We start from the raw sequence: 11,856 nt of genomic DNA, 5'->3' as shown, positions 1-11,856 counted from the left end.
GGCTTTGGTTTCTTTCTCTCTGGCCTCTGCTTCGGCACGGTCTCGTTCTTCTGCATAGCGAGCAGAGATGTTCTTCTCTTCTGCTAACAGCTATAAAGAATGGCATCAGGAGATAGTAAAAACAATTTTTAGCAACATAAACTCCTCTCATTCACTACATGTCTGGCTTATTGCTGAGAATACTACTATGAGATTATGGGTGTTCTTTAATTCCTTTTTGCTTTTCCACTTTCCAATTTTGCTTTAAGTATGTATTGCTTTTAAATAAGAAAAGATTATTCTAAACCAAAACAACAAAAGTGAGAGCTCTGCCAGGAGGGAATAAGGCGTGGCCCTGGTCCAAGTCTGGGAGACAGGAACGTGGAGAGCCCACCTGGTCGAACTTCTTCTGCTTCTTCTCCAAGTTGGAGACGATCTGGCGCTGATGGTCCAGGTCGACCATCAGGTCGTCGAGCTCCTGCTGTAGGCGGTTCTTGGTCTTCTCCAGCTTGTCATACGCCAAAGCCTTTTCCTCTAGGCGCTGGCTCAAGGCCTCCACGTCTTTAAGAAGCTTCTTTTTGGCTTCCTCCAAACTTTCAATTGTTCCCAAGTCATCATCTACTTTCTTCTTGGTATCAGTCAACTACGTTTTATGTAAAGAAAAAAAAAGATCAGTATTAAAGAACTCAATTGGTTTTTACATTTAAAGAATAAAAAAAAACTTGTTTTTAATTATTTTTTGAGAAGAACTAATAGTATAAATCAATACTGTGTGATTTTAAACAAATGAATCTCACACTGTAACTTAATTTCTTAGCTAATAATCTATAAAATGATAATTGGGTAGAAACCTCACATAGTTGACACAGTCCTAAATCCTTAAACGCGTCCAACACTCTGACCAGCATAGTGTCAGCATTTGGCTGGGTCAAAGGAAAAACACCTAACGGGCTTAATTTAGTACAACCTAATTAACTGTCCCAAATGGAGTTGAAACAATCCAGCAGAGCAGGGACATCAGCTGCTAAATACACCCATCCAGGCCACCACGCCTCCTACGAGGACACACACACCTGGGACTGCAGGGCCAGCACTTGTTTTTCCAAGTTCTTCCTCGCCTCCTCCTCCTCCTCCTGCTGCTCCTGAAGACTGTTCTTCTCCTCCTCTAGCTGCCGAATCCGACTGCTCAGGTTCAGTTTTTGGCGTGTCTCCTCCTGAAGAAGCTCCTGTTTATTTTTATAAATAAAATAAAATAAAAATTCATGTTATAAAAAACAGAGAGCCTCAGCGTATAAGAAATATCCACTGATATTAATAAACAGAAATGATTTTAAAACACACATGATAATTTTATAAAAGCTCTGAACACAAACATTGCTTTAAACTCGTTCATGGAGGATGGAGGAATGGCAGCACCATCCACCGGGGGCCCCGGCCAGGAACTGGAGAGTGATCTGAGACACCTCCCTTTCCCGCATCTCCTACATCTTACTACTTCCAGAATCCCTTCCTCGCCACTCTCTTGGCCTGCGGCCCTCGGCATTTCTCACTAGGATCACCTCTAGGATTGGGCACTCCCAGGTATTTGTCCTTTATACTTCCTGCCAGATTAATTTTTCTAAATGTAAATGCAAACATGTCTTTCCCATTACTTGCAGACTTGAAGTTTTCAGAGGCACATAGAGAGCTTCCTGTAGTCTGTCCCTTGCCTCTTTCTTTAGTCTCACTAACCAGAATGTGCCTGGTCACAGTGTAAGCCCCAACTACACTGAACTTGTCCCCAACTGCCTCATTATTCCACTTTCTGTTTGTCTGAGATTTTTACCTCTGTATCCCCAGCACCTAGCCCAGAACCTGGCAAATAAACAAACACTCATATAAAGTTTGCAAATTTAATAAAAATCAGATGTAAAACTGCAAGAAAAAAGTGCTACATTATTTTCATAACACCAAAGTCATTAACCTAACTTCTATCTGGCTTAAAAATATCCCTAACAAATGATCTGATACAAGTCTTAACAGTACAATAAGCAAGCTTCAACCCTTTTACGAAATAGACTGTTTCTCTTAGGTCAGTCAGTGCAATGAAATTTCAACCACAACAAAATAATCTTATTTAAAATGGCCCGAAATACACGCATGCAATAGGACCACCACTTGGTGAACCACATCCCAGGCAGCGTCCGTCGTGCCAGCAAGAGCCACCTCTTAGGCTGCCCACACGCCTGCCAGACACAGGAACCAGGGGCTCTGCATCGAGATACTGAGCTTCAGAGGAGACTGCCTGAGTAGGAAGGCCAGTTATAGTGCAAGATGGTTCCAAATAAAAGTACAGCATAAAATCAGAAAGAGGTGATAAGAAGGCAATTCTGGGACTAGCATGTTTCACCAACTTACAGATTATAGAAATAGCCGAGTTATTATGAAAGGCCCCTCACCACCCCCCACCCCTAGAATACCTGTGTGTCCTGTAGTTGAGACTCAAGACCAGCTGCATCCTTAGCAAATTTAATACCCTTCTTCTCTGCTTCTTCCAGAAGAGTCGAGACATTATCCAATTCATTCTGCCAGGAGGAGTAAAAGATTAAATTCAATTCAACAATAAGCAGATAAAAAGGGTCTAGAATCACCACCCTTAAATGCACACAAATGGACCAGTCTTTGGGGAGGAGGGGGTGAACTTGAAACTGCCTTAAACTCAGTTAAAGGAGACTTTCTCCACCAAGAGTCCATTGCCTCCCAACAGTGCCCCAGTGAGCAGGCACAGATAACTTAATAGTCTCTACCAACTGAGAGGACAAGGAGGATTATAATGGTAAAGCCCACACACTGAGGGGGTTTCTCCTAACTTTGGTTTACTATCTTGTTTTTTATCATGAAGAGACAAAAATTATACCAAATCCTCTGGAAGAGTGACTGCTAGCCTATGTGAAGAGGCTCTCGGATCAGCAGTTGTTTTGTTTTGATCCTTTTTCACACTAAGATGCATTAACCATATGCTTTGAGGGGGCAACTATAATTCATATTCTTATAGAACTTGAAAACTTTATCACAGAGATTCAAAGAAGTTTAACTTCCAGTATTTACAGTTCTAGCTTTAAAAAATCTGTTATTATGTATTCATCATGAATATTTAACTACTTCTTATGGTCAGATTTTATGAATAATGGGCTAAAAATACTTTTTTCTTTTTCCTCATTTATTGATAGCTCTAAAATATCTTCCCTCCTCCAAATCCCCACAGTATAAAACCTTTTACAATTTTTTTGTGAGGACAGTGGGTATTAGAAAGAAGTGGAGGGATTCTGAGGGATAGAATCCCTTCATTCTGATCTGTCCTCTAGTCATATTAGCAAAGGGAAGGCATGAAGAGGACATTTCTACACATGTAACTCAAAGCTAATGACACTGTCACTGTTACTCATTTCAGCAACATACTTCAGAGAGCCCACCCCACATCAGTCTTGGCAGCAGTGTGGTGGAGCAGGGCTCTGGACTCCACAGGGACCTCCTGCCTTAACTCGAGCTCAGTAAACTGCCAGGTAAGTTGCCAGAGGGAGGCAAGATACTTATTAGCTTCTTTGAACCTCCCATTCCTCATCTACCAGACTCACCCAGGGGGTGATGCGAGGATTAAATGGTAGAACATACACAAGGAGCCTAATGTATGCTGTATGTGTACAGCACAGGCACCTCGTGAATGTCACTCACCTCGCCTCCCCACCCTACATACAGTTAATAATGCTGTTCCTAATATCTTGTCCTTTAGGAGTATCTTTCTGGATTTGTGAGAGCATGGGTGTGCGTGCACACACATTATTTCAGTACATACATGTGCATAAAAGAGTTAAGAGAGGAGGCCTGAGACTGCTCTCCTTAGAAAGGATGTTGGCCCTTGGCTGGCGTCTGGGAACTTAGATCTCGGGAGGGCTCCTACCATTCCCTAAATAACAAGATGGCTCACTGTGCCGAAATTGTTTGTGTAAACACTGGTTTCTGCTGAACACCTGCTTTCCTTCTGAGAGTCTGCAGTTGGGGTACACGCTGGGCAGAGGGTGCCTATGGGACCAGGCCTGGGCGCTGAGTCTCTATGAGCTTCCCTGGCTCACAACGCTTCCCACCGCCGTCACTGCTCACTGTGAGGGGATCAAGCGCATCCTGTGTGGCTGCCCTGGGAGAGGACTGCTGGACACTTGTGTGTTTCCTCAGGGCCTCCCGCAGGTGCCCTTTCCCTTCACCGACTTTCCCTGTATCCTCTCACTGCGAGAACTCAGGGCCATGAGCAGGACTGCATGCTGAGACCTGGGTCCTCCTAGGGAATCACCGAACCATGGGGTGGTCCTGGGTCTCCGACATAACATAGTTCTGTAATTTTTTTCAGTGTAGCAATACATAATGTACATCTTTTCTCACCAATACTCATCTACTATATTGTTTTTACTGGTTGCATAGAAGTCTATTCTTGGATGTTAAAATTATTTCTAATTATATTCTTTTATATACACATGTGCAATGAACATTCTTAAAGCTGAGATGCACATCCTTAATTATTTCCCTAGAATAAATTACTAGACATGAATTTATTGGGTCCAAAGGTATTTATATTTTTGAGGCTTGTGACATCAAACTGTCCTCTAGAAAAGGTTGTATTAATTTATACTTCAACCAGCAATGTATAAAAAATCCAGTTTTCACAAATCTTCACTTCTAGGTATAATTTTTTTTACTCATTGTTCCTGTTTTCTTATTGACTAGAGTGATGGACAAGTTGAAGTTGTGCTTACAATCATTCAAAGAACTATACCCACAATTCATTGTGGAATTTATTAGGTTTAAAGCCAATTCATGTTGTCTTATTCTTAAATACTATTTGACTTAATTAAAGTAATAGACACTAAGATCACACATATTTACTTGTGATAATTGTCAGGTAACTAATAGCACATTAGCCATGGGTCTCTTATGGCCATAGAAGGATAACACGGGTAAACTATGGACGTGCCACTGTGGGATCTGTCCAGAGTGGAGGTTTCCAGGCTTACCTGTAACTTACTGGCTTTCTCGGCCAGTTCCACCCTGAGTCTGTCTCCTTCCGAGACCTTGGCGTGCAGCTCCTGGACCTGGGCGTCGAGTTTCTTCCTCTTGTGCTCAGACTCGGCCTTGACCTGCTGCAGCACCTTCACCTCACATGCCAGCTCCTTGTTGTCTGTCTCCAGGCCCTGCTTGTTCTTCTCCAGATTGGCTTTGAACTAGGAGAGGGAAGGGAATAAGAATTTACTAGTAGTTTTATAATACTCCATAAAAGGCAGTGCTTTCTGTATCTGCAGAACTATGCCTGACACACACTGCTGTCCTCTGAGTGGGAAGATCTCTACAGAAGGAGCACACCTGTACACACTGCTGAGGGCAGCAGATACAGATATCTAGGGGCTCACTGCTCCGTGTGCTTTATCCTTGTCAGTGCAGGGTGGGGGCGAGAAACCGAGTGCACCCCATCCAAAGCGTATTCCTGCATTCACGTCCTCCTTTGTAAAAAACACGTTTTGTTTAAAAAAACGTTGTTGTTGTTTTTTAATAAGGAGCTGAAAATATTGTTGCTGGGATAAGATGAACACAGGGACCTATCTGGATAACAGAGAGGCAGTATGTACCATGAGTCAGCACTGTACATTAGCGCAAGGGTGAGCACAGCAGGACAGGTCTCTGCAGGCACCGCCTAGGGCTGACACGGGACTCAGGATGGGCTTTCCAGGCAGTGCAGTTGGGTTACATGAGGCTCTGGGGCCAGACTGCCCGGCTTCCATCTGCCTTTGCACTTACTAGCTATGTGACCCTGGCTTAATTCCCTAATGCTGCTGGGCCTCAGGTTCCTCATCCTTGGAATGAGAATGACAGAGACTAACCCAGAGGACTGTAATAAGGTTAAAGAAGGCAATGCCCGTAGAGTACTTAGCACAGTGACCGACACATACGTGTAAATGTTCAATGTATGTTAATATTGTCGTTGTATAAATTAAAATGTGGCATGTGGACAGGCAGAGAGGAGAAAGATGGGGAAATCAGAGCAAGAGCAAAAGCATGAAGGAAGAGATGACTACGGGAAATAATGAAGAAGAGACTCGTCCACCCAGGAGGATGGCTTGAGTTAAGGGAATATGAAATTGAGTTTGCTCAGGATGGAAAGCCTATATATGAGATACAGAAGAGGGAACAATGACACAAATGGCAACAATGTGCATGGTGGCTTGAGATAGATCAGAGGCAGGGAGGGACGAGAAGGCGGAGATGAGTATAAGGAACACTTGAAAGGGACCATCAGCAGGGCCTGGTGACTTACTGGAGCAGATGAGTGAGAGAATGACTTCAAACTGTTCAAGTTTTGAGCTAAGTCACAGGAGAAAGATGATGTTAGTGAAAGGAGACATTGGGAGGAATATGTGATTTGAGACAGTAGCTGGATCCACGCAGTTCTTTAAAAACAAACAAACAAACAAACAAACAAAAACAACCATCAAGGGCATATGGCTCTTCTGGGCAAGAAGTGTGCTTTTGGAAAGCAGCCACCTATGAGTTATGGCTCCCCATCAGTCCACCCGTGTCGTACAAAGGCTGGGAATTAATCAGGACTGACTGGATGGAAGGGTCAAGCAGGAAGAAATCTGTCTGACGGCTGCTTTTCTCCAAGACATGGACACACGGCAGGGCCTCCCTCACCCTCTTGGCCTGCTCCAGCTGCTCTGAGAGCTCCTCCAGGGCTGTTGCATGTCTTTGTCTCATGTCCTGGATTTGAGCTTCATGGTTCTTAGTTTCTTCCTCAAGAGCCTTCTTCAGCTCTGCCACTTCTTGTTCACGTTTTGTACTAGAAAAACATATTTTTAGAGAAGGAAGCTCAGAATTAGTCAACTGATTAAATTAAAAACACAGTTTTTAAGTGCTGCTTTTGTTTTAAATATTACATCAATTCCTTTGATAATTATTTGACATGCTACTTTCCAATAGGCTGATGCATCCATTTTTGTGATATGGGGAACCCTTCCAGAACCAGCATAACCTCCCACTCCACATCGACTTACAATCGAGACACAGGGTAACATCCCTAAGGGTCTTCAAACTCTTCCGGGCAGTCTGGAGACTGTAGGTCAGGAACTGGTTAACACAAGATGCCAAACTGCCTACTACAGCACCAGTAGACATTTCAGTAAAACTGGAAAAGGGTAAATCCTGAAGAGGCTTTCAACAGCCAAGGGGTGGTAAAGGCCCAATCAATCAGGACACTGCACCTTGCCAAAAGCAGGACCCTTTCTCATCATTCATGTGAAATAGCTGAAGTTAACTAACATCCTCCCCAAACTCTATCAGGAAAAGATTTAAGGCTGGAGGAGGGGCAGAAAATTAGAAGGCAGGCTGAAGGGTCACACTCCTGGTTCAGAAAGGGTCTCTAGAGTTTGATATGAGAACACAGCAGGTACAAGGCCATAGACTCTGAATGTCCTGAGGTAAACTGAGGTTTTAGCTAACCTGCATTTAGGGTATGAAGATCACATTAGTATTGAATATCTGTACATGACTTTCTAATATTTTTATAATTTGCTATGACCTATATAGGGTAACTTGAAAAACCAGTTATTTTACTAACTAGAAGAGACTTCACCCCAACGACAAGTCACTCTAAATTTGTCCATCTTAGCACCATCTTTAAGCGTATAGTTTGATAGACTGAAACCAGTAAGGTAAATACCACTGCTGCTAAGAGCAGTAGTAACATCAAGAGTTTAAATAGCTGTAACTTTACAATAACCCCAAAGCACCACTCTGGCAAACCTGCTCTGTACTTTAAAACACGTAAGCAGTTAGAACAGTGACTTATATGCTGATTTCTTTGTGGGCACACTTTCCTCTCTTTACCAGTGGAGTGGTGAGATCTAGAGGGCTGAGACCAGCTGTGCCAGGAGAAGAAGGGCCCAAGCAGCTGCTCGCTCTGTGGTTGCAGGTAGCCAGACAAAAGGAATCACTAACGATTCTTTGTGGCCCAGCCTAGCGCAGCCACAAGTTCCCTAGAGGTGAAAGACACGCACCGGTCTGGCCCTGTGCTCTGCAGTCTTCCCTGCAGAGGAAGGACTAGATGGTGGAGGCGGTGGAGGATGCCGGATCCAAGCGTCAGCCCAACAAGACTGAGGAACTCCATCAAGATCATCTCAGGTCCCCCGAGGCCCAGTCCTCTGATGGATCAGGCAACAACAACATTTCTCCTGCTCTCAGTGCACTGTCTTTTGGGTGAATAGTTTTGTTCCAAATCTCTACTTGAAACCAATAGTCAAAGGAGCCCTTCACCTTTCCTCCTCTAGGCTAAACAACCCAATTTCCTTTAGTCTTTCATCCTAGGTCCTGAAGAGAGTTCAAGTGCTGAGTCTGCTGGAGAGTATTTGGTTTGCTGAGGACTGTTACTTTTATACTAATCATGTGATACACAACTCAGGGAAGAACCAGTGGAGAGGCAGGGGTGGCTTGATTCCTCAGCAGGAGTGTAGTACACACGAATGCTAACACATTCGAGTTGCAGGCAATCGAAATTCTTCACAAAAGAGCATCAATAAGGCCTATATTTGAGCATAGCCATGGTTTTATAAATACGCACATATCATTTGTACGGCCTTTGTTTGGTTTTTTGCAAGAGTGGAATGGAAGAAATGATCAGAGCCTTTTTTTTCCTAATGCGGTCAAAAGACCAGCTGAGAATGGGTATTTCAACCAAGTCTAGTTTAATGGTTTCCAGATTTTTAAAAAGCAGATATTTTAAAGAGAAGGCCAGGACTTAAAACTGCTAAAAGCAGAGTTACTCTGCTGCAGTGGGGTAGGAAGTCCCTAACCCCGCCTGGTTCGGATGGGCGCTCTGGGGACACACCGCCCTACTGCTGCTGTGGTCTGACATACTCATGGGCAAGTCCTGGACTCATCCTTAGGCTCATTACCTCCGTTTCTTCACCACTGAGCACTCCCCTGACACCCACAGTCTGAGCTCAGTCTCACTGCTCAGAGCGGCCTTCTCTGCACACTCGGTGCTGTCATTCTCTCCAGGTCCAGTCACCTGGGTGAGCACACCATTGTCCCCCAGGCAAGAGCACCACTGGCTTTCAACACAACACATTTCCTTCCTGGTTGCTCCAGGTCCTTTCCTACCTCTCCGACCACACTTATCTTCATAAATGATTCCTTCTGTCCTTCTGGTTTTATTCCAGGCCTGACCTTAGCCACTTTCCCAGAGTGATGGGCTACTCTTCCCATCACTCACACCCCAGGACAGCTGGCAGGTGTGTGTGTGCGCGTGCATACGCGTGCATGCAGCCAGTCAAATCTGCCAGCAGCCAAGGCAGCCTGGGGATTCCTGGAGTGGGCCTCACATACCTGGCAGCTTGAGTCTTGAGGAGGGAGCAGATAGTCAGGAAGAGGCAAAGACAGTAACTGGAAGATCACAACTCAGTGGCTTACATGAGAATTATATCTACATGGCAGTAGGAGCCACAGGTCAGCCCCTCTGCCCAGTCTGCTCACCAGCTCGTTGCTATAGCTCTCCTGTGACTTTCTGTGGCCTGACATGCTAAGGTTTCCACATGTGAATCTTCTCCAGCTGTGCTCACCTGTGCTTGTCACTTTCTTCTTGCCTATACTTGGCCGCTGGCTCATCAACGGCAGTATATGCCTCTGCCCAATGCACACCTTTGTCTGGGTACCTGTAGTCACCTTTCTCTTCATCTTTGTGAATGTGTACCTCCCTTCTCATGTTTGCCTACCACTGTTCATACCAACTGCTGCTGCCAGCAAATGCCTGACCACCCATGTATCTCCTCCTATTTCTGTGTCTGTCTCAACTATCCCTCTGGTCCTCTCTATCTCTTACTTAGTCTCTTAGTATAAATCTCTTTCCAACCCTCTCTGTGTATCTGTCCCGTCTTTCCCTTAGGTATCCATCACTGACTGTGGCTTTTCTAAAAGATAACATCTCACTCTGCACCTCAGTCTACTGGTCCATCCACTGGCCTGTGTGCTCTCTACCTGTAGGCTGGTTTGTTTCTAACCACTGCTATTTTGTTATCGTTCCACCTGTCATTAATTCCAGGAGGGAGAGAGGATATTTAGAATGACAACATAAAGAAAAACACACTGTCTCCCAAAGAGCGTAAGCACATCCATGGCATTCCCGCCAGAACCCGTGGGAGAGCTCTGCAGACGCGCTGCCTCCTCTCACTCACCGGAGTTCCTGCTGAGCTGCGGTGGTGTCCAGAGTGTCCTCCAGCTCTGTTTTCAGAGCTTCTAGTTCCTCACTCAAGTCCCTTTTCTGCTTTTCTGCCTTGTTCCGTGAAGCTTTCTCAGATTCAAAGTCTTCCTGAAGTTCAGCGATTTGGGCTTGCAGCTCTCGCACAACTTTAAGTGCGTTATTCTTATGGAGTGTTTCATCATCACCCCTGTGAAAACACCCAGGTGCAAGAAGCACTGAGAGCCGGCACTTGGACGGACGGTTTCCAGGCGAACCAGCCCAAGAACCTCTCCACAGGGAGACCCCAGTTACACATCCCTCTGCCTGTGGCACATAGCCAGAGCAGCTGCCCAGGGCCTGCTGGGCAGGCAGGGAGGTACGCAGGTAAATGACATGAGGGCCCCAAAGCTAGCAGTGGCAGAGCTAAAATCAGAATCCAGCCCATTCCAGAGAGCTAAAGTTCTCCATTAAAAGGTAGGACAATCTCACTTTAATGATTACAATATTAAAAAATTCCCTCTCAAGTAAAATGTTGTTATAATTAGAATACTGCTCAAGGTAGCAGTCTAGTCCATCAAATTGGTATCTGCTTACAGTGAATCAGCAAATTCAAAGAAGTTCTTGGAACACAGTAGAAGAAAGAGATCTGCCACCTTCACACCTTCTGTCTTCACACCTTCTATAATCTTTCCTATAATGCATCTTTTGCTTACGTGTGTGGTTTAACGTTGGCAGTTGAGATGTTTGAGGTGAGGGAAGGGAAGCTGACAGACATGATAGCGAGTGGTGGAGAACTTTAATTCTAGATTCTAGCTCTCCTCTACAAGTGAAAAAGCAGAACATCTGGCCAAAGTAAGACTAACAGTGATAGACGACAGAGAGACATTTCTGTTGTAAGATTTTCTTGGTTGTAATAAATTATAAATTAAGCTTTAAGTCCTAAGATCATGCAGCCAAATAGTTATTCTTTATAAAGAAATGAAATAGATATAAATAAATTTATTACATATGATTTCCATTCTAAAACTGAATGGTTTAGAACTGAATAGAAAATCATGATATCAGTTGGGGGAGGAGGGATATCATTTTTGAAAAGTGATTTCCTCTAAACTTCTAAAAAATACTGAAATTAATCTGTAATGTACAGAAACCAAAACATTTGATATGATAAAATAATTTGTTCTGGTGTGAATTTCTAAGGATTTCATGATATGACTAATGATTTTTAAATACTGAGAACGTTTTATGAGATTTTCTTGCTGTCCTAACATAAATTATGTACTCCTGGGTGTTTCAGGTTCTTATGTCACATTCAACAACAAGGAACCTGTGTGTCCCTCTCCTGGGGTTTTTGTCTGCTCCTAGACGTGAGACATTCTGTTGAAAAGAAGCCCCACAGTAACTTCAGTCCAAAGGCCTCTGCGCTGAGGCAGACCTGGCCAGAGCGCCCTGCAGCTCCTCCTCCTTCTTGGCCAACTGGATCTTGAGCTCGTCGATCTGTGCCTGGAGCTCAGCGATCTGGTCCTGCAGGTCAGTTGTTTCACCATCAAGTTTTCTTTTGGCCTTTTCCAGTTCCTGACGAGTCTTCTCTTCCTTCTTTAAGCGTTCTTTAAGGCAAGATACAA

General features: G+C 44.2%; 1 protein-coding gene across 5 annotated transcripts in view; it reads right to left on the bottom strand.

Moving 5' to 3' along the window:
* Window positions 1-11,856, bottom strand: part of MYH10 (myosin heavy chain 10) — a 140,570-nt gene that overhangs the window by 17,197 nt on the left and 111,517 nt on the right. For all 5 annotated transcript variants that reach the window (XM_087440429.1, XM_087440428.1, XM_014789522.2 and 2 more), the window contains 8 exons: window positions 11,667-11,838; window positions 10,227-10,439; window positions 6,694-6,838; window positions 5,022-5,228; window positions 2,439-2,543; window positions 1,053-1,205; window positions 374-622; window positions 1-90 (listed from right to left, as the gene is read on the bottom strand). The exon at window positions 1-90 is cut by the window's left edge and continues 123 nt beyond it. In XM_087440429.1, the coding sequence (XP_087296555.1) occupies window positions 1-90; window positions 374-622; window positions 1,053-1,205; window positions 2,439-2,543; window positions 5,022-5,228; window positions 6,694-6,838; window positions 10,227-10,439; window positions 11,667-11,838 (1,334 nt within the window). The remainder of the gene's footprint in view (window positions 91-373; window positions 623-1,052; window positions 1,206-2,438; window positions 2,544-5,021; window positions 5,229-6,693; window positions 6,839-10,226; window positions 10,440-11,666; window positions 11,839-11,856) is intronic.

Source organism: Ceratotherium simum, chromosome 16 (assembly GCF_057802395.1).
Source record: "Ceratotherium simum simum isolate JZ-2026a chromosome 16, ASM5780239v1, whole genome shotgun sequence".
Lineage (NCBI taxonomy): Eukaryota > Metazoa > Chordata > Mammalia > Perissodactyla > Rhinocerotidae > Ceratotherium > Ceratotherium simum.
This window is presented reverse-complemented; position numbering and strand designations above follow the sequence as displayed.